Genomic DNA, 25,934 nt, shown 5'->3' with positions numbered 1-25,934 from the left:
TCTATTTCCGGTAAGGGGAATTTTTTTAACGTGTCGAATATATGCTTTTAAATTTATTCTTGACTCATTCATTTAACAAATGAGCATACAAAGCAAATCTCACACACACCATAACCCGACCATCCAAACAAATTGAAAACTTACAATACCAGTTAAACTTTTTCTAGTGTCTCTTTCAAACTTCAGCTTTACCGTTTTATCGACTTTTCAAAATGTGTTCTTTATACTGAAAGCAACTTTCTCAAGAAAGTCCTTGAAAGTTTCTCTTTAGATGATAGATTATTTCAGCTGTCGGTGATTAATCCTAATATGTTTGCCTTCAAATTGTAAGCAATTATCATCTCGAAATCTATTTCAAAATCAATTTCGGTTCCATTTGAAACTTTATTTGGGGAAAGTGTGGCTGACAAACACTCGGCCATTTCCATGTGTCAAAGTGAAACTCAACAGGATGTAAGAAAGTTTTGAGAAGAAGCATATCATATCAAATACTAATTCTACAGGCTGTAATAACGATAATTCCTCCATGCCAATTATCCGGTCTCCCTAGCGCTAAATGTACGAGATGGATTTTAATAATGCCATAATTTCCGACAAAAAATACGAAATGGATATTTTTTCTCATAATTTTAAAGCAAGTGTAAACTGAAAGCAAAGGAAATGTCTAACCGGAAGTCCAGAGCCGCCATATTGAAAAATATGAATACCTTATGACGTCATATGGTTATTAAATCATTTCAACCAATTTGCAATGCGCACTGTCAATGCTTAGTATGTGTGAAAGCAAATCAGGGTTATTTGTAACAGGGGGTTCCATTTTGGAAGTCCAGATGTATTCATATTACTGAAAATGCACAGACGTTGATGTTGTGTGCGTGACTGAATGTCTGGTGCGCCGAGGAAGTATTCTCTTTAATATTGGTGTCATTACCGCTATTCATCAATACTAGTATCGTTTTATTTTGGTATAAAACACACTCCTGTCTGGAAAACATCCTAACCCTCACCATTTGCTAAATATCCGCTCACTACCTCTCTCTTCAGTTCAAAAGAAAATAGCCCCTAACAAGACATTTCGGCTTTTTTCAATACCAACGGAAAATGGATTTTTGCCCAATCTTGGAGGAGTCTAAAAAAGATAAGAGGTTCGCACAAATCTACTCCAAATTCTTTAGACTTGCTTCCAAGTCCCTTTACTTCATTATGGGGTTAATTTGGGATATTTAGAAGGTCTGTATCGGGCGGCCTGCTCCGTAATTGTGCTCGTATAGTGATCGATAAAGAAGTTATCAATTACCGCTCGTGCAACAAGACATGAAATTGACTACCTTGTCACTTGCTCTGCACTTTCTGTCAATATTTAGAATCGAAATACAACCTCTCACGCGCGGCACGAGCTCACGTGGCCCAGCTCGTTTCATCCGTTGACCACTAGTCTCCATGAGAGTCCCTCTCTCCTCAACTGGATGGGCTCTCGGGGACACACACTCTTCTTATTCCTCCCCTTATCAAGAGAGCTCGTCACCTGAAAACCCTCTCATTTGCCGATAGTGCCCGCTTAGAAACATATAAAAAGGTCTTGTGACCGAGCAGGGATTTTCGTGAAAAGAACTTTACTATCCATGACAAGGGGAGTTCGCGCTTGCATTGAATCTTGCAATTAATCGGATCCACGAGACATGGTCGATGGATGCAGCCCTTATCACGGATTCCGTTTGGTCTAATGACCCTTTTCAGACTCTTAGAATCTCTCTGAATGTTCCATTTATAAGAATTCAATTTTTCCAATTAGTCGGTTCATATGAGTTTATTGTGATGGAGAAAAACAGTAATTACGTAGAATGCAATTTAAGGTGTTGAAGCTGTCGATCCTCCTCCAGTTGCATTACCGTGTTTCCGCACAGTGGAAATAGCTGCGTATCTCTAACGAAATTACACACGCGCGCACACAGACATAGATGTAAACGCCAAGGAGGGCGACCCCCTTTCTCCTGGGTCTCAGATCCACCACCAGAAAATGGACGAGGAAAATGAGACAGTCACCCAGTAATGGAATCTTGCATCTCTCAAAGAATTGAATCAAATGTTTCTCAAGTTTGTCCATCTCTTGGCCACTCCGTGAAAGGAAACGGCTAACGCGATTTCGGGGAGACAGGGAACTGTTTGTAGGTTCCTTAAGTTAATTACCCCCGCGATCACAAATTGGACTCCTTTCGTGCATGAGCGAGCTTTTGTCGTGGGACACGTCATTAAAATACGTTGACTCCTATAATTAGCTATTCTTGTTCATTACGATTCCAAGCAGGATCCTGAAGAGGGTCAATTCTCACCAATTTCCCCATTCTTCCGTTTCGTTTCTCTACTAAGTTGATATTTTCTTCTGTGTGACGGGGCTGATGGAGGATGTGTTATATCCTCGTTTGATAAGAAATTGAGGAAGAATTGGTCAAATTGGTTGATTTCTGTTGGGTTGGCAAGGCGCTCCATGTTCAATGATCACGCATCCAAGTTTGTATTGCCTAACACGCCCGGAAACCTCGAAAACGCATGAACAACCATCGAACACAAATTATTTCTCTACACAAGTGAGTTTGCAGACCATTTCGCTGTGAAATTGGACGTCCTGAGTTTGTTTGAACTCGAATCTTCCGCGGAACTACATAAATACCCCGGAAAAAACTACGCTGAGGGCCTTCTCCTATAAACCACTTTGTTGTAAGAAAGTTGAAAAACTTTTAGACTTTTCTTAATAAGAATGTTTGTGAAAGGATAATTGCTACTTACTTGAAATACACGCGTGCAAAGAACCTTTCCTTGTATTTTACATGATTTCAACTTGAGTAATTGAAACATATATAGTTGGTATCACTGACTAATGAATTGCCATATTTGCAGAAGACGCGCGCTCAATTAAAACTATTTTTGAGCCACTAAACGTCCGAACCAGCTTCAGGCACGTTTTGGGTTTATTTACGCCGCATTTGAAAATGTTATTTTGTTTTTATGTTTTAAACAAATAAGTTTGATTTCTGTTAGTTTTCACACCTGCGTGCTAGTTTCCGATCCTATCTTAACCAGCAGTCATGTGAACGCTGTGGTCTAGTGGATAGTGGATGCCCGGAGAGTGGTGGTTCGATCCAAGGCCGCGTCATACAAAACATTTAAAATATTGTACTTGTTGTTTTCCTGCCTGGCGCTCGACATTAAGGGGCGAAAACAAGAACTGGTCGGCTGGGAGTCAGTATACTGTGTCTGAGTAGGGTATTCATGTAAAACTGCAGCATGGTAGACCAGTGGGCTAGCACATAATGTCGGCATCAGTACGGACTGGTACAAGCACACACACACACACACACACACACACACACACACACACACACACACACACACACACACACACACGCACACACACACACACACACACACACACACACACCCGCACACGTGCATGCGCGTCGCTATACAAGTGCAACGATCTTGAACGCGACGTTCAACCCCATTTCACTTTACCTGAGTGCGACCATTTATATAGTATAGTTATATCTACATACATGCCAGTTAAATAATACATGAATCATGTAGGATGATGACTAATGCTGTGTATTTGCCAGTACAGAAGCACTTAAATGTTTTTTCAGTACGTACATGTGCACCATTGGTTCACCAGTTGCACCGAGACGCCCATCCGGTACGTCTGCACCAAGATAAAACGATAGGTATTAATGAATTGATATCTCGTTAATCCTTTTATGTATCGTGAGTGAGTGAGTAAGTGAGTGTTTTTTAACGCCGCATCTTGCAGTATTCGCGGCCAGTATTCATGTGCAAGAAACAAGTTAATAATACATTCATGTTTGATAGATGGGCGTGGGAAACGAAAGAAAAATCTAAAAAATGTCTAAGAAGCTGAGGGGGAGGTGTGTTTTTTAAAAAAAGAAAAGAATTTGAAGTACCTCCACATGATGTCGTGGATCATGGATAAGATTATTGTCTCATGCTATATTTCATTTATATTTTACATCACCGTCACCGCGTGACAATCAGGATTAGAATTCAGCAACCCGTGCTTGTCGAAAAAAGCGACTAACGGGATCGGGATGGCTCGCTGACTTTATTGATGCATGTCCTCGTATCCCAATTGCGTAGATCGATGTGCATGATGTCAATCACTGGGTTGTCTGGTTCGGATTCAATTATTTATAGATCGCCGTCATTTGGCTGAAATACTGAAGAGTGCGGCGTTAAACAACAAACAAACAAATAAGCATCACCGTAAAAAATGAAACACACGAATATATATCAACTGGAGCGATAAACCACTGTTTCCAGACTTTTTTTTGTACATTCGGAACACACCAATAACAAGAATACAATGTACGTCAAATTGTGTTGTTTCCATTTTGGAAACCTGTATAAATACTGGACTTTCCTTAATGTAGTTTGTAAATAGACAGGGTAAGACATAATTGGTTACATCACAATAACACTAAATATCCAAGTTTTGAGCTGTAAAAAGTATTTTGGACAGAAGTTGGATAATACATTTTTTTTGGTTTCGGAAAACCCCGTTAATCTCTACATTATATGGGTTGTTTTTTACGGCGTGATCAAAACACAGATGGCTCCAGTTTGTGTCACAGTTTGGCATATTTTTCAAATTGTCAGAACGTTTCTCGATCGAAATCAAATCAGTATATATCTGATGACCATGTTTACGGTCGTGGTTTGAACTGTGACAATGCAAGACTTGAGAAAAACACGCAGATAAAATATATTTCAATGGTTTTAGTTTGTTCTTTGTTGTATGTTATGTCCATTGACAATTGAAAGGTTTAAATAACATATTGATATCAATTCATCAAAGTTAACATTAAATGATAAAAGTTATTTTTTCAATTTGACAGACACATCAGATACGGCAAATCACTAAGTATTTAATGACATGATAACAATATAATAAATGGATATTTCAATATCTGGGCCTTTATTTTACTTGGAGGTTAAGAAAACATTTTTTACACATCTCACATAAAATCACATATCACCACTCCGCATGGCTCATCAAGGGGGATAACCGCAGTTGACTTGTTGCTGCCGTAGCGCCGCACGATGGGCGGCGGATGTGTGTCTGGTCAGTGGGAAGCTAGGGATTCGCTAGACGCTTACGCTGATTAAATACAACCCCAATTATGATTGTATTAGTTTTTAAGCTATAATCAGCACATGTAGCCGGGGTGTATCTAAAATCTCATAATCTGTCACCAATACATCGAAACAGAAAATGTAATGGCGTACTGATCTCCGCACCAAATCATTTAAAAAATGTGTCAGTTACAAAAATAGAATATCAAAATTATTTTATTATTTAAATGAATAATAATATTTCAGCATGACAGTTACAAATCAAATTATTACATTCGTAATCCCGGAGTACGCCCTTGTCTATTTCTAGGTGTCCGGCTGGTCTTGAGGGTTGACTTCGTATAGGTGTACTGTGCGATGTGAATACACTTGATAACTCCCGTCCATTCAACAGCCGAGATCACAGACACCACGATTAGGCAATAATCTCTCTCAGAATTCACCGTGTGTCTTTCGGGGACCTACACGGTGCGCGTCTTCCCAGCGCGTCCATCCGTACACGCTAATGCACAGCTGAACAGCAGTTTCTTGTGGAGTGTCAATACGGAGACGCATTGAAATACGTCCAAGTCAGTACGACAGTGATTTAAATCTGTGTATATGATTTGCTATTGGTTATATAATTATACAAATGTACTTCCCAGTGAGTTAAAACATTTATTAAACAAGATTTCTGTTAACACAGAAGTCAGTTCCACAAGATCACAGGTGCTCTTTCCTTTTTTCTCACCGTCACAAATGTACCAAGTATTTTGGCTGTTTTGTCTCCAAATATTTCCACGTCGATTGTTTGATCTGTGAACGTGTATAGTGACATAGATAACTAACATTACCTATTCTCCCAGGTCCAGAGGAGCGTTTGTCAGTGTGGGGCAAAAAAATATACATATTTGAAGCTCGCTGTGGCTCCCCAAGAGGCAAGTCATTTAAGACAAAACTAAACAGCATAAAATTAAATCTAAACATACCTATATATATATATAATTATTTTGATTCTAACTTCGGTTTCTCAGCAAATACTCTGTATGTATGAAGATGTTGGCCAATGGCCAATTTATACCCTAATATCCTTGAGGCAGTCTGATTTTACAATCTTCTATTTACACAGAAAACATTTACATTATATGTGGCTGACACTACCAGTCAAGCAATCAGGTTAATTTTCCAAACCACCAACGGCGGTACTTGAGTATTATACATATACAATATACACAAAATTTATAGCAAGACGGCAAATATATGCAAACTGTTATATTTTCAATTTTACTTAAATGTTGTAAAATAAATCTGGCCAAATGTCTTAAGTCCAACGTTACAGAAGTTTAGTAATTTATACATTTTAAGCAGATGTGGCAAAAGGGTAAATTTATTTGAATTAGGTCTCTCTCTTTTTGGTTGGAGAAAAGATTCACATCCAAAGAGATTATGAAGCTCGTCCCCGGCTGCAGTAGAATTACATCACTGGCTATGTTCTTCTCTAAGTACACCATGCCATCGGCCCGTCTGAATGGCTAAGTTATGATGATGATGATGATGATAATTAACATCCGCATACTTACCCTTTGATTTAACGTTTATTTATCTGCATAAATACACTCCGTATGTTGAGTTAATATTAATCCATACCCGAGAAAGTTAGATACTATCTCGCAATATTAACGAATCCCTACCTATTTTTTGCTGCGTTAGTGGCCAGCCTCCATGAAACAAGAGGATCTTTTGTCATGTAATAAACTGCCGGGGAAAAAACGGTATACACCTGTGTTCGATTGTGGCTAAAATAAAACAAACAAGAGATGGATATTCGGTGGCAATGTAGTTGATGCGGGGATTATATTTGTGTTGTGTTACGGCGTCTGTTATCAGTATATATTGTCCTAAAATGTTACCGTTATATCATGTTATATACATGCCACAACAAGCAATAATACATGTATATCTCTTTCGTATTTACTGTTTACAAAATCATTTGGAGAAACACATGATGGATTTGAAGACATTCTTAGAGAGTATATTAAATGCAGCAACTGAAAAATATGTGAATGATGAAATACCCCCGTTAATCCGGACCCCACCGTTTTCAGTGAAATCATCCGGTAAACAAATATCCGGATTATGAGGTTTGTAGAAAAGAGTTGTATAGCTTATAATATTAATTATATATTCCTAACAGTAATGTTCCGTAAAGCGGGATGTCCGGGTTAACGAGGTCCTGGTTTCACTGTTACCACAATCCGCATGTCCTGTACTTACATGTAAATATAATATTATTTATTATTATCGGCAAGACCACCGACTTTCGCTCTCTAACTAAAATATAGCACTGAAAAAATATATAATCTGTCTGGAGCAGAATTTAAAAAAAACACAATATATGCGAAATTTTTCACTATTTCACATTGTGATCCGAGCAACGTATCTTAACGTCGATTTAACTGGATTGAATTCTTAACGATTTTAAAGTGTTACATGACAGACATTTCCTTCTCTTGTAACTGAATTGAGAATGAAGGAATTACATTTTTTCTCTTCCATCTTTTATCGACTCTAAATTCATCGTATGACAGATCTGTTAGCATCAATAGCGCATTGGATAACCTTGAATGCTTCCTTTTCTTCACCGTTAAAAGGCCTATTTGAGATAGAAGAACTCATGGAGTAAAATAATGGCCGTGGCTTATATTCTGTGATGGTATAAAATTTCACAAGCGTTATGAAGCGTTCACCTCTACATTGTACTTTCAAAACCACGCTTAGTTGCATGCGAAAACAAAGTGAAATGTGATTTTGATGAGGTAAAGATGACGTTGCTGTATAAACTGTATGTGTGTGTGTGTGTGTGTGTGAAGAGAGAGAGAGAGAGAGAGAGAGAGAGAGAGAGAGAGAGAGAGAGAGAGAGAGAGAGAGAGAGAGAGAGAGAGAGAGAGAGAGAAGGAGAGAGAGAGAGTTTGTGTGTGACTGCTTGTACTAGTCAGGACTAATACCGATTTTACGGTGCGTGTCTACTGAGATACCATGCCGCATTCAACATGGATACGCCACTGATACAGGAGCAACACACAAGGCAGGGTAACAACAAGTATAATCTTTTAACGTCCTTCCGCCCCCCGGGCAGACGCTCTACCCACTAGACCAAGGAGGCCGTCTCGTAAAAAGGAATACACGTATGTTTTACATATCTGTACTCTTTAATTTTATTAGAAAAAACATGGAACCATGTTTTGCACAGAAATTGCCAGCCACTTTACTAAACTCTTGCGTCACATCGTGTTACCATCACCATCATTTCAGAATATTCACATACAGTAGTCCTAGACAATTTCTGTCTGTCAAGTGTGACTGATGCCGAACCAGTCTTTAGTCATAGTTCGTCTCTGTGTAACCCGAGGACTAGAGATTTTCAACATATAGCGTCCAGAGTTTTATTTGTTGTGGATATTTCTTTTTAAAATATGGTATTTATTTTATGACCTGTGCGAAGATATCTGACGTCATACACTTTCTAAAAAAATATTCAACCACCTCTTTTGCGGATTTTTTTTACACATGCCTCGTAGAATAAAAAATGAGGCTCCCATTTCTTGCGAACAAGTGTCCAAAGAATAGATTATATTATTTTTATGTATTGAAAAGAGATAACAATGGAGCGGCTGTTTATATTTGAGAAAAATATTCAGCATCTCAATTTTTGTTTTTGTAAATGCTGATCTCAAACCCAAATCCCGTCCCCTCCCCTGAAAATCAAAATGATTTCTTCCAAAGAGACAATCAGACAGACAAACAGACAAACAAACAAAACGAATGAGAGACAAAGAAACCCATACGGATGAACAGCTGGGATGTACAAGCCAAGTTGTCACGACAATTGCATAATATTCTTACAGAAAAATGGAAATCTATATTTGTCATGAACCTTCCCAAAATTGCTCGTGTTTGCCGACCGCCCCAAGTTTATGTGAATCTATTCAACTGTCCTCCTACCACCCCTTGACACGACTCGAGCGGTTCCCTACATGGTTACATGTGAGAATCCCATATCTGGTATACCTGTCCATGATATTGTTTGAATATTACTAACAGCGGCATAAAACTATACTCACTCGCCCACAAAACATAACCTATGTACCAATCGCCGTTGCCCAGTTTCAACCCCCACACGCCAGATATAACACTCAATGGTGGATGCCACGACACGCAACAGATCAATACTGAAATGTCAAGTGAAATCTTTCTTGATCTATTTAAAAACAAATTTCGTTCCCTGAAAGTATCAATTCGCGAGGAAGCGCCTTGTGTATAAGAAAGCACGACCCCCGGATTTGTAGCCATTTTATCCAAGGGATGTAACCCATCTCTTTGAGGTGCAGGTACCCATTTCTGATTTTCAATCCTATCTAGCATTGATTCCACATCTCAGAAGTACCTAAACAGCTGGAAACCTTCAAATGAGAGTATAAAATATCAAATGTTTCAGCAACAGCTGACGCTATTTCAAAGACACGACCTTGACGCGCTTAATGTCTGACGCGATAACGCACACAATTCCACAATAACTGTAATTCTGGTTACGCCAATGACAAATTGTCATCACAGATCAAATTGGACCGATTGTCATAATTCATAACGCATTAATAACCATACAAAACAGGTGATACAGCAATGGTGATTCAGAACCAAGGGCGGTGGATGACCTGTAGTGGACATTATGAGACCAATGGAAGCAACAGATTGGCTCCATCACGCTGAATCTGGCGTAGACTATTCCCGAACAGGTGTAAGAGCGCCGGTGATGGAATATTGCCGGTGCATGAACAATACCTATTAGCTGCATCGAGCACCTGCTGGTAAACTGCTCATTATGATAATGCATCTGTTTAAGAGGGGACCGGGTACAATGCATCACATCGTGTCTTTTCATACTTTTATTGGTCATTTTATCTGCTTTACTTAACCAGTTTGTTGTACGACTGATTGACAAAATGGGTCCGCGTTGTATGATTGCCAACTAGCCCCGGGAAGTCCCAGCAGGGAACTTACGACTATTATGTTGAGCTGATAACTGAAACGACTCTCAGAGTTTGTTAATTCTGCCCGTATCTGAATGTGACAAGAAAAGATGACAGAACTTGTTGGGTGAATAAAAGGACAACAAAACTGTTTCTGCCCCTTTCTGTGTTCCCCGTGCTTCCGCATGTGTACCCCGCGGTGACCATTGTTCATCCATTGTGTTCCTTGTTCCTTAGGCCATTGTCAAGAACACCCAACCAAAGCCACGAGTGGTGAAAGCAACACAATGACACGGCTACAAGTTTGCGAATGCCTTTCAGAAAAGCTATTTTGTGTAAGCTGTGGCCATTACCAGCGGACAATGGCTGTTTGAAAAGGTGTTGCGAGGGTGTTAAAATCTATGATAATTTCATTTCCCCAATGAATGGACCATTTTCCAAATAATTGTACCGTATTGTCGAGAAGGGACAATGCTGAAAGTGTGCTTATACTCTTGATCACAAACTTGTCCCATTGTCGTCTTTGTTGCTTCTGTTAATCTACTGCCTTTAACCAGGGTTTCAAAACTTTGTGCGGTTTGATATTTAGCTCGACAATGGCTTCTTGGTTGTCATTTGCTTTCATTTGTCGGTATCGCCGGCCTAATTCCTTATTATTTTTCTACCACAGGGAGTTTGGAAGCCAACACTGCCTCTTCAATGAATCGTGAATGCATACCGAAGGGGTTATACATTCTATTGTGCTGGTCAGAAGGAGATGATGTGCGTAAATGCCAACACTAAGTCGCAGTGTATAGACTTCTACAGGCTTAGTTGATTATTCACTGTTCTAATTTCCGTCGTCTACCCAGTTTACAGACGCCCAACAAAGAGACACCATAGAAAATCATCAAGGGATAAGCGGGGAAGCCAAACGACCACGTGTTATTACTTTTAAGCTCAAATCGGGCAAGGAGAAGCTTTCTTTCCTAACAAAACCCAGAGATATCCTTCTCGTATTGAGGAAAATTAAACCGACTGGGGATAGCATGGGATGAGAGGGAAAAGGATGTTTCCCCCTCAAGCTAGTGTTGGAACACGTAATTTGGCGAGGCACTGCACACGAGCCCCCATGCACTCACATATGAGCTGTTTGTAGTATTGATTCGACTGGTTTTCCTTGTCAAGCCATCACCCTATCATGTGTATAGGGTTTGAGTTCTTCATTAAGACATGTATCGCTTAGACTGGTATTAATTAAAAATTGATTTTCTTGCTCTTGGCGTATAATGGCCGGATTAAACGGTATACATCGGCCAGATTCTGTAATCTCCGCCACAGACAACGTATTCATGTTTTATCGTCTGCTTCCATCGCACGACCGGAAGTGTACTCTCCATACCGGAAGTGTACTCTCTACGTCAGGACATGTCTAGGACACGAGGAACAAATTCTGGCGCTGCCTTCATTGGTTTTCACTTCACCCGATTTCTTTGATCAAATAAAAGCTCATTTGTGCCGAGGATCCCAAAGATACAGTTACTTCTTGTTTCGTCCTTGATTTCTTCTCTCAAATGAGCTGGAAATGGCGCTCATGTGAGATTTCGACTTTTTCACGGAGATGCTAGCCCAAGCGTCAACAAATGAGGCTTCTATAGGAAATAGGAAATTGCCTCTTTCAGTTTTGTAATGGCTTCACACGCCGTATCAGACAGAAGGGAGATCTTTGTTGACTGGGAGATAGCACCAAAGTTGGAGTTTGTTTGAAAAATTACTTCAACGATTACGACTAATTCGTGTGGTATGATTTCGATGAAAAACACCTCTCTTGGACCAACTGCTTTATGAAACGAAAACACTTCCTATGTGGATTATAATGACATTTTACTTGAAATAAAAAAGCCTGTTATGAATAATAACTAATCAGATTTCAAAACACAATATGAAGATTTTATCGATTCCACATCAGATAGTGATCCTAGTTTTCATTGTTCCCCTATCTTCTTTCCGAGCTTGCGTTTCCCCCTCAATCTCTTTATTCAGGCATCGTTAGTTTAAATCTTTTTCCATTTAATGCATTGTATTTATTGTAAAGAAGCCATGTCCAAGTTCTTCATTTTATAATGATAAATCTCTGTTGTTGTGTAAAAATACACGATTCGTGTATTACATCACCATTATTAACGGAAAATTTATTTTAATCCTTTTGAAATTAGATAGTGTTAGTTTCGACTAGAAAGCTTGTGTTCTGCTGCTTGATGTAACTGAAAATGTAAAGGAATTCTCTCAGTTGGAGCGATTTTTTTTGTAATGAATGCACTTTATCTCAATCATAAACGAAATTCTATTTCAATTATACACATGTATTTGTATGGAATATGCTTAGTATTTTTAAAATCAACGTTAGAATATCCCTCGTGTAGGTGTTACAAGTAGGTGTCGTAGTGAAAAAAGCAGATTGGCACGGAAGCGAACTATTATGAGTTTAACCCCAACCATTACTCGTGCATATGAAATGCCAAAAAGTCATCTTTTAAAAAGAAAAAAAATCTAGTAATTCTTGATTAATTATGTACCACAGGAAAAATAAATACTGACAACTGCAAGTAAGCCTTTGTCTGCCTTTAAGATACATGCGGTTGACTTAATCCCGGTCTACTGTGGACCGTTGACAAGAGTGAGAAGAAAGCGTGTATTATCATACAAGTGGGATATTTGCTAATGCTCTATATATATTTGTGTGAGCTATACTGAGAAGTATATCTTTCTATTTTGAACGCAAGGTCTAAATAAAATGCCAAAAAATATTACAAGTTACAAATTTAGAGAATAAATAAGCGAAAAACCGGAGTAACAGTAGCATTTGATGTTTGTGGCAGGGAAGTCTGTCACTGTCTCCTCGCCAATGGCTGGTATTCCATTTGAGGCACGACCAGTACATCAGCAACAATAGAAACTGGTTAAACTCAGGCCACAAAAATTTAAAAGCTTTTGTCTCCAAACAATGTGAACTACCACAGCGCATTTTTCACGCCTTTTCAAACACAAGCAAAGAGCCGGACTGCGGTCACTGTTTGTCCGTTGAAGTAGACGTGGTGGCTTAACGTTGCCGCCGTCATTCCGCGCATGACCTATACACCCTACACCAGATCAGCCGTCATATGATGCTTGCTGGGTCTCTGAAAACAACAGGGAGGTGACAGTACAATGTCTGGGCGACAAAGTTTGAATATTTTAAGGCTAAAAGACCCTCGTAGTAAAACAACACACGGCCCGTGGTCAAGGGTAAGGTTGGAGAGAGTACCCTTGCTGAACACCCCTGTCAACAGATTTACCATCAACACGCTGCACTGGACGTGGTATCGCGAGATTACTGCATCTCCCCCCGTGTGATGTTCCGTATCTTTGTCGGGAGGGTGAGCTCGGTTTCAAACCCTAGTAATGCGATTTCAAAGCCCCTGTATTGTTTTTCCTCGACCTGATCTACCATGGTTTGAGCTTGTTTGTTCCGTGTGTTTCAGGCTGCAGAGTCGGTCTCTGATTCGTGTTGGCTTTCTCTAATTAGACAGTGCGCCTGGCTTAGCTTCGTTTAAAGTTAGAGCGAGACCGCAGCTGGATAAAAAGTTGAACGACAAGGCACAGTTACGAGCGAAATGTCAAATTTTCTTGAAAACATTGCTCAATTTGCTGTGAAAATGTGGTTGTGTTTTTTACTTCAGATTTGCAAACTGACGGTTGACATATCGGTGTCATTTACACAAACTAGATTGTCGTTTCAATCTATTTCATAGTTAAGTTGAAGGATCGTGTGTTTTCCTTATTCAAGATTAAAGATTTTATTGGCCCCGTACATTCTAATTACCTACACGTGTATGTGTATCTTTAACTTTATATAATCCTTTTGGGATAGGGGACATATTTGAAATAAAGAATAAAAGTAATGTTCCATTTGCCTTTCAAAAAGAGCTAAGTGAGTGAGTGAGTTTGGTTTTACGCCGCTTTTAGCAGTATTCCAGCAATATCACGGCGGGGGGCACAAGAAATAGGCTTCACACATTGTACCCATGTCGGGAATCGAACCCGGGTCTTCGGCGTGACGAGCGAACGCTTTAACCACTAGGCTACCCCACCGCCCCGCTAAGGTAGTGAGACAGCGGCCATAAAATGTCCGAGTCCCGGGATTCGAGAGAGTTAAGATTTAACGTCTCATCGGCATTATTTCAGCCACATAGGGACGAGAACAAGTTGATATAATTATATACAATTGAATCATGAATATACAAGGATTTATTGAAAAACAAATTTGTCAAACAGATTTTATGATAATAATATTATCTAAAAAAGTTTTCCGGGGATTCGAAACACGGACCTTCTGATGAGGGGTCCAATGCCCTTTTCCCCAGGTGACCATAGCGGTTTTTCTCTGATAGGAAGGTAAGATACCGTCCGTGGGGTGACCTCAAACCCAATATAAAAATGAGAGAACAGTTTAAACTGCAAAATATACTTAGTCTTTTATGCCGAATACTCTCTATTTCCCTGGTGTTCTGAAGCACGGCGTACAATATATTTACATGTGAACGCATGGTATCGGTGTGCCTTCTACATAAAAATATCATTGTGAATGAGTGAGTGAGTGAGTTTAACCCGGCTTTGAACAGTATTCCAGTTTTATCGCGGCGTGTCAGCTTAATGTGGGAGGAAAGTGATGCAGGTCTCAGACGTTCTACACTTTGGTGAAACCCAAGACTACGGGTTTGGTGCTGACAAACCTAGAAACATAAGCGGGGAGAACCGGGATTCGAACCCGCTGAAATAATTTTATAGGAGAGTTGCGTCCCCTTAGACGTCAGGGCCACCATTACCCACTCCTGTCATCATAACGATATTCGTAAACATACTATTGTAAAGTTCATTTTCAAATTGTGAGTGTTAAAGTTGTGCAGTTTCACAAAAGACACCAAAATCGACCGAACCTATTCATCAATTTGTGAATAGAACCCAGAACGTACTACCCAATGAGCTAACTCTCCTCCGCAGCTTTCTCGCATCAGACAGAGATGATTTATGACGTCTATTCTGTCGCTCAGTACACGTCTAATGGCACATATCCCCTGAAGCATAAACACAAGTCTCCGTAACTAGACCATGAAAGCGCAAACGGAAACATGAATTATCAATACCCCTCAACCCAAGAGACTAAATATGAAATACTCAATATTTGTCAATATTCAAGGGCGACCCGAGTCATCAGCGTTGTATTGCTTCGGCCACTACCATCAGCCTCTGTTGTCCGGCCCATCGCAAACTGACCTCGCCCAGTCGGTTGATTCATGAGCCATTCAAGTTAGTTCTCGGTAATGGATGTCGTTCTGTCACATTACGTGTGCTAATCACCAATAATTGTCCGAGCTCATTCAGCCAGTCCCCGCCATCAAGGCTGCTATTACAAGGGCTTTGTCTTGCCGTCAACTGAAACAGTGTCGGTGTGTCTGTTATAAGGCCGTATTTGTCTCCCGCCACAATGCTGACATTATTTATGGAGGACTACTAAAGCCTCTGAGGATCCCACAACTGTAGAGTGCTTGACAAGATTATAAGACGGAGTGTTGTGACGGGTGCGCGAGATGGGAGGGGTGCGCGAGATGGGAGGGGTGCACAAGATGGGAGGGGGTGCGCGAGATGGGAGGATGGGAGGGTGCGCGAGATGGGAGGGGTGCACGAGATGGGAGGGGTGCGTGAGATGGGAAGGGTGCGCGAGATGGGAGGGGCGTGCGAGATGGGAAGGGTGCGCGAGATGGGAGGGGTGCACGAGATGGGAGGGGTGCGTGAGATGGGAAGGGTGCGCGAGATGGGAGGGGCGTGCGAGATGGGAAGGGTGCGCGAGATGGGAAGGGTGCGTGAGATGGGAAGGGTGCGCGAGATGGGAGTGGTGCGCGAGATGGGAAGGGTGCGCGAGATGGGAAGGGTGCGCGAGATGGGAGCGGTGCGTGAGATGGGAAGGGTGCGCGAGATGGGAAGTGTGCGTGAGATGGGAGGGGCGTGCGAGATGGGAAGGGTGCGCGAGATGGGAACGGTGCGCGAGATGGGAGTGGTGCGTGGGATGGGAAGGGTGCGCGAGATGGGAGGGGCGTGCGAGATGGGAAGGGTGCACGAGATGGGAAGGGTGCGCGAGATGGGAGGGGCGTGCGAGATGGGAAGGGTGCGCGAGATGGGAACGGTGCGCGAGATGGGAGTGGTGCTTGAGATGGGAAGGGTGCTTGAGATGGGAGGGGCGTGCGAGATGGGAAGGGTGCGCGAGATGGGAAGGGTGCGCGAGATGGGAGGGGCGTGCGAGATGGGAAGGGTGCGCGAGATGGGAACGGTGCGCGAGATGGGAGTGGTGCTTGAGATGGGAAGGGTGCTTGAGATGGGAGGGGCGTGCGAGATGGGAAGGGTGCGCGAGATGGGAAGGGTGCGCGAGATGGGAAGGGTGCGTGAGATGGGAAGGGTGCGCGAGATGGGAAGGGTACGCGAAATGGTAGGGGTGCGCGAGATGGGAAGGGTGCGCGAGATGGGAAGGGTGCGTGAGATGGGAAGGGTGCGCGAGATGGGAAGGGTACGCGAAATGGTAGGGGTGCGCGAGATGGGAAGGGTGCGCGAGATGGGAAGGGTGCGCGAAATGGGAAGGGTGCGTGAGATGGGAAGGGTGCGTGAGATGGGAAGGGTGCGCGAGATGGGAGGGGCGTGCGAGATGGGAAGGGTGCGCGAGATGGGAGGGGTGCACGAGATGGGAGGGGTGCGTGAGATGGGAAGGGTGCGCGAGATGGGAGGGGCGTGCGAGATGGGAAGGGTGCGCGAGATGGGAAGGGTGCGTGAGATGGGAAGGGTGCGCGAGATGGGAGTGGTGCGCGAGATGGGAAGGGTGCGCGAGATGGGAAGGGTGCGCGAGATGGGAGCGGTGCGTGAGATGGGAAGGGTGCGCGAGATGGGAAGTGTGCGTGAGATGGGAGGGGCGTGCGAGATGGGAAGGGTGCGCGAGATGGGAGGGGTGCACAAGATGGGAGGGGTGCGCGAGATGGGAGGATGGGAGGGTGCGCGAGATGGGAGGGGTGCGCGAGATGGGAGGGGCGTGCGAGATGGGAAGGGTGCGCGAGATGGGAAGGGTGCGTGAGATGGGAAGGGTGCGCGAGATGGGAGTGGTGCGCGAGATGGGAAGGGTGCGCGAGATGGGAAGGGTGCGCGAGATGGGAGCGGTGCGTGAGATGGGAAGGGTGCGCGAGATGGGAAGTGTGCGTGAGATGGGAGGGGCGTGCGAGATGGGAAGGGTGCGCGAGATGGGAGGGGTGCACAAGATGGGAGGGGTGCGCGAGATGGGAGGGGCGTGCGAGATGGGAAGGGTGCGCGAGATGGGAGGGGTGCACAAGATGGGAGGGGTGCGCGAGATGGGAGGATGGGAGGGTGCGCGAGATGGGAAGGGTGCGCGAGATGGGAAGGGTGCGCGAGATGGGAGCGGTGCGTGAGATGGGAAGGGTGCGCGAGATGGGAAGTGTGCGTGAGATGGGAGGGGCGTGCGAGATGGGAAGGGTGCGCGAGATGGGAACGGTGCGCGAGATGGGAGTGGTGCGTGGGATGGGAAGGGTGCGCGAGATGGGAGGGGCGTGCGAGATGGGAAGGGTGCACGAGATGGGAAGGGTGCGCGAGATGGGAGGGGCGTGCGAGATGGGAAGGGTGCGCGAGATGGGAACGGTGCGCGAGATGGGAGTGGTGCTTGAGATGGGAAGGGTGCTTGAGATGGGAGGGGCGTGCGAGATGGGAAGGGTGCGCGAGATGGGAAGGGTGCGCGAGATGGGAAGGGTGCGTGAGATGGGAAGGGTGCGCGAGATGGGAAGGGTACGCGAAATGGTAGGGGTGCGCGAGATGGGAAGGGTGCGCGAGATGGGAAGGGTGCGTGAGATGGGAAGGGTGCGCGAGATGGGAAGGGTACGCGAAATGGTAGGGGTGCGCGAGATGGGAAGGGTGCGCGAGATGGGAAGGGTGCGTGAGATGGGAAGGGTGCGCGAGATGGGAAGGGTACGCGAAATGGTAGGGGTGCGCGAGATGGGAAGGGTGCGCGAGATGGGAAGGGTGCGCGAAATGGGAAGGGTGCGTGAGATGGGAAGGGTGCGTGAGATGGGAAGGGTGCGCGAGATGGGAAGGGTGCGTGAGATGGGAAGGGTGCGCGAGATGGGAGGGGTGTGGATGTGGTGATGTGGTGATGAGGTAGGGGCGTATACTTGGCCCTCACATAGTGTCTTGATGTCGGTTTAAATAACAAGGACATAAGGCTGACAGAAGTCAAGGGTTTCGTTTCCTACATTATGTGAGAACGGTTATTATTGCCTAGCTGTGAAATGGCTGAAGCGAGAGTAAAAGAGGTGCAAATACCCTCCCTCTCAGGGTTAATTCAGGAACCTAAGTGAGCGAGTTTGGTTTAACGCCGCTTTGAACATTATTCCACTTATATGACATCGTGTCAGCTTGATATGGGAAGAAAGCCTGAAGTGAAACAAGCCTCAGACGTTTACCACTTTGGTGAAACCCACAAGCACGGGCTGACAAACCTAGAAACATATCCGGGGCAAACCGGGATTCGAACCCACGATCATAGGTCTCTGTCCCAAGAACCTAAAGGGGTGGGTGCAGGTTAAATGATGTGTACAACCCATGATGCCGGGACATTCGAAAGGGGTGGTGGTGTGGGTGGTGGTGTGGGTGGTGTAAATAACTGGGGGTGGGGACAGAGGTCAATCATAATTTATTATTTTGCATTGTATGGGTAATGTGTGGGAGGACAATTCACTGACAGGTGTAACTGTGGCCTTGAAAGAGGTGGTGTTAGTAGTGTCCAATGGAGTCTTGTACAGATTGTCCCAGCTGAACTTGCCCATTTAGAGAATGGAGACGACTCTTTATTCAGACACAATAATAAATGGGAAATAATTGTTAAATTATTAATATTTACAATATTCAGAAATATACTGGTAAAACTTCCGCCCGAAACATCTACCTCGAAATTTAAAAAAAATCATTACCACTTGCTCGAATTATTTAAAAATAATATATGTACGGTTAGTTTTAGGTTTTGAGTTAGGGTCAGGGTTAGGCTTGCCCAGGCCAAAATTACGGTCGAAATCTTTCCAATATGGTTACCCATCTCGGGAAAATTTAGATAACCATCTTCTTTGTATCATATTCATGCTTGTCAAACTGGTACGACTAAAAAAACTTTTATATGCGATATGAACTGAACTTGAAACATGCAGGGGACGATCACACGCCTCCCATCCGTGTGAAACTACTGGGAATGATGAGGATGAATTAAACGCGGGTCAAATTACAACCCCCCAAACACATTTAACGACGACACACGTAAACACGAACAAAGCCGCAGATTCCTTCAATAATGTTTACCCGTCTACAAAGGCTTTTAAAAGGGGAGGTAACCATTACATAGAGTGGATTAATGGATCTCTGGACAAGGGATTGGTGTGAATTTCAATTAAGTGTCGCCGGATCGGACAATAGGATTACATGCTAGTTTCGCCACTCTCGGTACCTGTCGCTGACAGGCTATTGTCTAGTTGATTGTCCGCCTGATAGGCCAACAATGGGCTACCCGGATCAAATACCGGTTAAATCCAACCTTAAAAGCCGGAGGTGATCCGCGTTAGTCACGAAGGGTGTTGGGGAGAATGCTGAAGGTAAGGAGGAGAGGGGGCAACATTGTCAGTCAATACACAGTTACACTACTCGACAAACAAGATTAAGGGGCACGGGTTTGTTTCTGGGATTAGAAATAGCGTGGATATTTTTATTTGACATGATATTGAGCAATTTTGGGGACATGCGATCCCTCAACGCTGAAGTGGTTCGGTGCATCACAGGTGTGGGGTCAAAGGTCACGAAAGCCGCTTTTTGTTGTGTCATAGTTATTAGTCACAGCTTGTAAATGCTTCTTTTGTGTGACGTGGACATTGTTTTATTTAGTTAGTTATTTTCTAGATCCAGGAGTGAGCGAATAAAGCAGTCAGCACTGTACCTTAATTCAAATTATGAATTTGTATTGCGCACTTTCAAATGTATAATTCTTCAATATTCGAGCTTAGACCTTGATAGATCACTACATTTTCATTCTCAGCTCCCTGGGGAGTATACAATCCAAGCTGCTTGTGAGGCGCTAGACGGTTAACGGTCACCGGGTACCCATTCACTGCTTGGTGAACAGAGGCATGCAGTAAACTACGGTTATAACGAACTGAAAGGGACTACTAATTTTAGTTCGTTGTAACCGTATATCGTTATAAGCATATATACAGCATAACTACAGCATATAGTCGGGACTAAAAAATTAGTTCGTTATATCCGTTAGTCCGTTATAAGCGTGTTCGTTATAACCGTAGTTTACTGTAGTTAGAACAAAGTCACATGCCTAAGGTGTGTGAGTGAGTATGGTTTTACGCCGCCTTTAGCGATATTCCAGCAATCTCACGGCAAGGGACACCAGAAATGGGCTTCACACATTGTACCCAGGTGGAGAATCGAACCCGGGCCTTCGGCGTGACGAGTGAACGCCTTAACCACTAGGCTATTACCCCTCCGCCCTTCCTGCCCGAGGAGACGCCACCTGTGCTACGTATGAACTTCAGTGTGGGGTGAGTGAGTTAAATTTTAAGGTCGCATCGGCAGTATTGTAACCCTATGACATAATTATATGTTTAAAACACGGGCTATAAGCCACCAGTAACCAAAGCTAGGCCACCTCGCTGGGAAACAAGGGGACTTGCGGTGCCTCAGCTAGACTAACATTTAGTCTCTGAAATCTTATATTACACAATATCCTTCTTGACTCTAAAAAACTTCCCTATGCTGATGTGGAACAGAGCTAGCTTGAACTGGCTAGACTTGCTTTTGTGTGCATTTCTAGATTATTATTTTTTTCATAAAATAAATATATTCCACGGCCATGGTGCCTCAGCTTCCTGCACGATTTACGTCATTACCACAGCTACTGGTGGTTGTGCACAATACTCGCCAATATTAAAAAATACTCAGCAATTCGTTGACTTAAAACAGGTTGATGATAGTTACATCAATTATTGTAGGAGTTACGGGTCACACGGGAGGACAATAACTGACTTTTCACGTTGGCTTGAACAAGACAATCCATCCATAAATAGCACGTGAAATATGTTTCGACCTCGGCATGTTAGACGCATATAGTCATTGTAACCACCCTATTCTCATTTTGACTATCGTGATATTGCTGGAAAACGGCTTAAAATAATACTCACTCAGATTTGCAACAGATATATATATATATATATATATATATATATATATATATATATATTGTGTGTGTGTGTGTGTGTGTGTGTGGCTGCTTGTACTAGTCCGGACTGATGCCGATTTTATAGTGCTAGCCCACTGAGATACCATGCCGCAGTTTAACGCAGCCGGGGATCGAACCCCGGACCTTCCGCTATCCGGGCGGACGCTCTACCACTAGACCACGGAGGCGGTCCTGTTTGACACTGGAGACTTAATATGTATTTCATGTTTATTCAACCACTGATGAAACTTCTAATATTTGTCCCGCTTATTACAGTGTGTCCGTTCCCCATCTTACAGCATTAATAACTTAAGTGAGTGAGTGTGGTTTTACGCCTCGAGCAATACCACGGCGGAGGAAATGTTGAGAATCGAACCCGGGCCTTCGGCGTGACGAGCGAACGCTTGAACCACTAGACTACCGACCGCCCCTTAATAACTTAAAAAGCAGCTGATTTGATAAAACTCTACAAAAACAATTGTATGCATATATTTTAACACAATGAAAACGCATAACCAACTTTATCTCGAAATCAGAAAATATGATCCCGCACAACGACATTGTTGTGTTTGATTATCTCATGCCTAAATACCCAGAACAACTTAATTTGATTTTTGCGGCGATAAGAGTACTCATTCACTCACTCACTCACTCACTCACGCTACATACGTTTGGGATATTACTGATACGGTATCAAATGATATTCACTATATGTTCCCGACAACATAATCAACCTCGTAAACAGAAAATGAAAACAAATCAAGAAGGGATCTGTTTACTCATAATTCATGACAATTAATCACCAGCTATACGATTAACTTTATAAAGTAAATTACCGTCTTATTAGTGTTAATCGTTTAGAAAGGTCAGATTGTGATTTTCGCCTCGAGTGCCGCCCGAGGGTAGATCCACGGACAAACGATGTCTCAGTACTCGCTATTGAGGTTGATACAATTTAGCAACACAAAACACGTCCGGGTCTTGTTCTTATTCTAGTGGTGTGGTTCATCTGGACGGACAATAATTTGATTGTAGCGCTTACCTTTTGCTATCAGGGACCGATTATACAATTGACAAAACAAATAAATGACTTTGACAGAGGGGGCCACGGAAAGGAGACGAGAGATTTCGTCCCCCGTAATTTAATTCCCTGTCGATTTAGACGCTAATCTAACATTTAATTGAACTAAATAGCTTTCGGCTCTTGTTTTTAATTGATGAAAGGACCAATCAAATGAGGCCGAAAATAGACGGATCTCCGCACGTGAAGGGTGGAATCTCCACACATGTAATAAGGAAGCTTTAACTCAAATGTAATTTCAATTTTCCGCAGGGGGATCTTTTTAGGCTTATTACCTTCCATTTTGTCCAAGTCCAAATTCCCCATTCTGTCTCTGAATGAGATATGAGAGAGGATTTTCTATTGCATGAAGTGTTTCTGAAGTATGCATGTTCGTATTTGTCTTGTCCCCTCGGGTCCCCAGTTCCCCATGCCGGCATTGAGTTTATTTCTCCGCATTATAAAGACACGAGCGATCTTTATAATGACACTGGATAAAGCCATTTGTATTCCTGGACCTTGTCAAACCATTTAGATGCAGTTTATTGGCGCAAAATTAGCACTAATTGAAAAGCCCGCCTTGTTAAATTGTCCCTAAACTGCCCCCAGCCCTGCAGCAAGGGACATAAATTGATTTGAAGAGCGTGAAGCATTGTTACCAGAGAATGGAGCACATTGCCGTCTATGGAAGGTTGCAGCAGACAAATACAAACACATATTAACTAGACGTGACACAAATACCACTGTTGACGAGCGGTGGTAACAGTATATAGCTTCTGTATGGCAATATCCCGCTGTTGTTTACTATAGACTTTATGCTACAGCTTGGCGTTCCTGTGTCAATGTTGATTGTTAATACGTATTGTCAGCACATACTATAAATATCCCTGTTCCATAATTTGATTCACTCGGGAACGAATTCTTTGTGTGGTAGCTTTACACGTATTTGCACATTTTCAACATTTTCCAACATGCATATGTTTAACAAAAATATATATATATAAGACATTGGCTTGTGATCTACAAAATGTTCAAGACTTTCTTTAAACACATGAAGCAGGTTCTGCTTTATGCATATAAATATCATATACACTACCCCGGTCATGAATACGGATGACCTTATACACTACAATGGTCATGAATACGGATGACCATATGCACTACACCGGTCATGAATACGGATGACCTTATACACTTCACCGGTCATGAATCACATATCACCTTATACACTTCACCAGTCATGAATCACAGATGACCATATGTACTACACCGGTCATGAATACGGATGACCTTATACACTACACCGATCATGAATACGGATGACCAAATGCACTACAATGGTCATGAATACGGATGACCAAATGCACTACAATGGTCATGAATACGGATGACCATATACAGTACACCGGTCATGAATATGGATGACCTTATACACTACACCAGTCATCTATACGGATGACCATATACACTACACCGGTCATGAATCACAGATGACCTTATACAGTACACCGGTCATGAATAAGGATGACCATATACAGTACACTGGTCATCTATACGGATGACCATATACACTACAATGGTCATGAATCACAGATGACCATATACACTACACCGGTCATGAATATGGATGGCCTTATACACTACACAGGTCATGAATACGGATGACCATATGCACTACACCGGTCATGAATCACAGAAGACCATATACACTACACCGGTCATGAATACCGATGACCATATAAAGTACACCGGTCATGAATATGGATGACCTTATACACTACACCGGTCATCTATACGGATGACCATATACACTACACTGGTCATGAATCACAGATGACCTTATACACTACAATGGTCATGAATCACAAATGACCTTATACACAACACCGGTCATGAATCACAAATGACCTTATACACAACACTGGTCATGAATCACAGATGACCATATACACTACACCGGTCATGAATCACAGATGACCTTATACACTACAACGGTCATGAATACGGATGACCATATACACTACAATGTTAATGAATCACAGATGACGTTATACACTACACCGGTCATGAATACGGATGACCTTATACACGACACCTGTCATGAATACGGATGACCTTATACACTACGCAGGTAATGAATATGGATGACCTTATACACTACACTGGTCATGAATCACAGATAACCTAATACACTACACTGGTCATGAATCACAGATGACCTTATACACTACACCGGTCGTGAATACGGATGACCATGTGCACTACAATGGTCATGAATCACAGATGACCTAATACACTACACCGGTCATGAATCACAGATGACTTTATACACTACACCGGTCATGAATACGCATCGCCATATACACTACACCGGTTATGAATCACAGATGACCTTATACACTACACCGGTCATGAATCACAGATGACCTTATACACTACAATGGTCATGAATCACAGATGACTTTATACACTACACCGGTCATGAATACAGATGACGTTATACACTACACTGGTCATGAATCACAGATGACCTAATACACTACACCAGTCATGAATATGGATGGCCATATACACTACACTGGTCATGAATCACAGATGACCTTATACACTACACCGGTCATGAATCACAGATGACCTTATACACTACAATGGTCATGAATCACAGATGACTTTATACACTACACCGGTCATGAATACAGATGACTTTATACACTACACTGGTCATGAATCACAGATGACCTAATACACTACACCAGTCATGAATCACAGATGACCATATACACTACAATGGTCATGAATCACAGATGACCATATACACTACAATGGTCATGAATCACAGATGACCATATACACTACAAAGGTCATGAATCACGGATGACCATATACACTACAATGGTCATGAATCACAGATGACCATATACACTACAATGGTCATGAATCACAGATGACCATATACACTTCAATGGTCATAAATACCTGATGATTATATACACTAGAAATATTACACATCAGCGATGAGCACATGGCCAAACATTTACTAATCATAAAAGATCATAAACCCTGCAACTATAAATACTCTGATCAAAACAAATGACATAAATGATCGTATACACTATAACAAATAATACATGATCTTATACACTACGACAAACCATAACTGATGTTATACTCTACTACAAATCATAAATGATATTACACACTATTACAAATCATAAATAACTTTATACACTATTACAAATAATCATTGACCGTATACACTATTACAAACCATAAATGATCTTAAACACTATTACAAACCATAAATGATCTTACATGTACACACTACACTATTGCAAATAATAAATGATCTTACACTCTACAGCTATTACAAATAATATAATATCCTTAACACTATTAC

General features: G+C 42.6%; 3 protein-coding genes across 3 annotated transcripts; all 3 read left to right on the top strand.

Moving 5' to 3' along the window:
* The first annotated feature begins 15,834 nt into the window (after positions 1 to 15,834).
* Positions 15,835 to 17,280, top strand: LOC139448779 (nipped-B-like protein B). The gene has a single exon (XM_071230315.1). The coding sequence runs from the start codon at positions 15,835 to 15,837 to the stop codon at positions 17,278 to 17,280; it is 1,446 nt and encodes a 481-aa protein (XP_071086416.1).
* A 19-nt stretch (positions 17,281 to 17,299) lies between these two features.
* Positions 17,300 to 17,629, top strand: LOC139448778 (paraneoplastic antigen Ma6E-like). Its single transcript, XM_071230314.1, has one exon. It carries the CDS (start codon positions 17,300 to 17,302, stop codon positions 17,627 to 17,629), a length of 330 nt encoding a protein of 109 aa, XP_071086415.1.
* Positions 17,630 to 17,648: 19 nt separating this feature from the next.
* Positions 17,649 to 18,356, top strand: LOC139448777 (paraneoplastic antigen Ma6E-like). Its single transcript, XM_071230313.1, has one exon. The coding sequence runs from the start codon at positions 17,649 to 17,651 to the stop codon at positions 18,354 to 18,356; it is 708 nt and encodes a 235-aa protein (XP_071086414.1).
* The last annotated feature ends 7,578 nt before the right edge of the window (positions 18,357 to 25,934 follow it).

Source organism: Haliotis cracherodii, unplaced genomic scaffold (assembly GCF_022045235.1).
Source record: "Haliotis cracherodii isolate W230 unplaced genomic scaffold, xgHalCrac1.p SCAF_7, whole genome shotgun sequence".
Lineage (NCBI taxonomy): Eukaryota > Metazoa > Mollusca > Gastropoda > Lepetellida > Haliotidae > Haliotis > Haliotis cracherodii.
The sequence above is the reverse complement of the archived record's forward strand: the minus strand, read 5'-3'. Positions and strand labels throughout refer to the sequence as shown.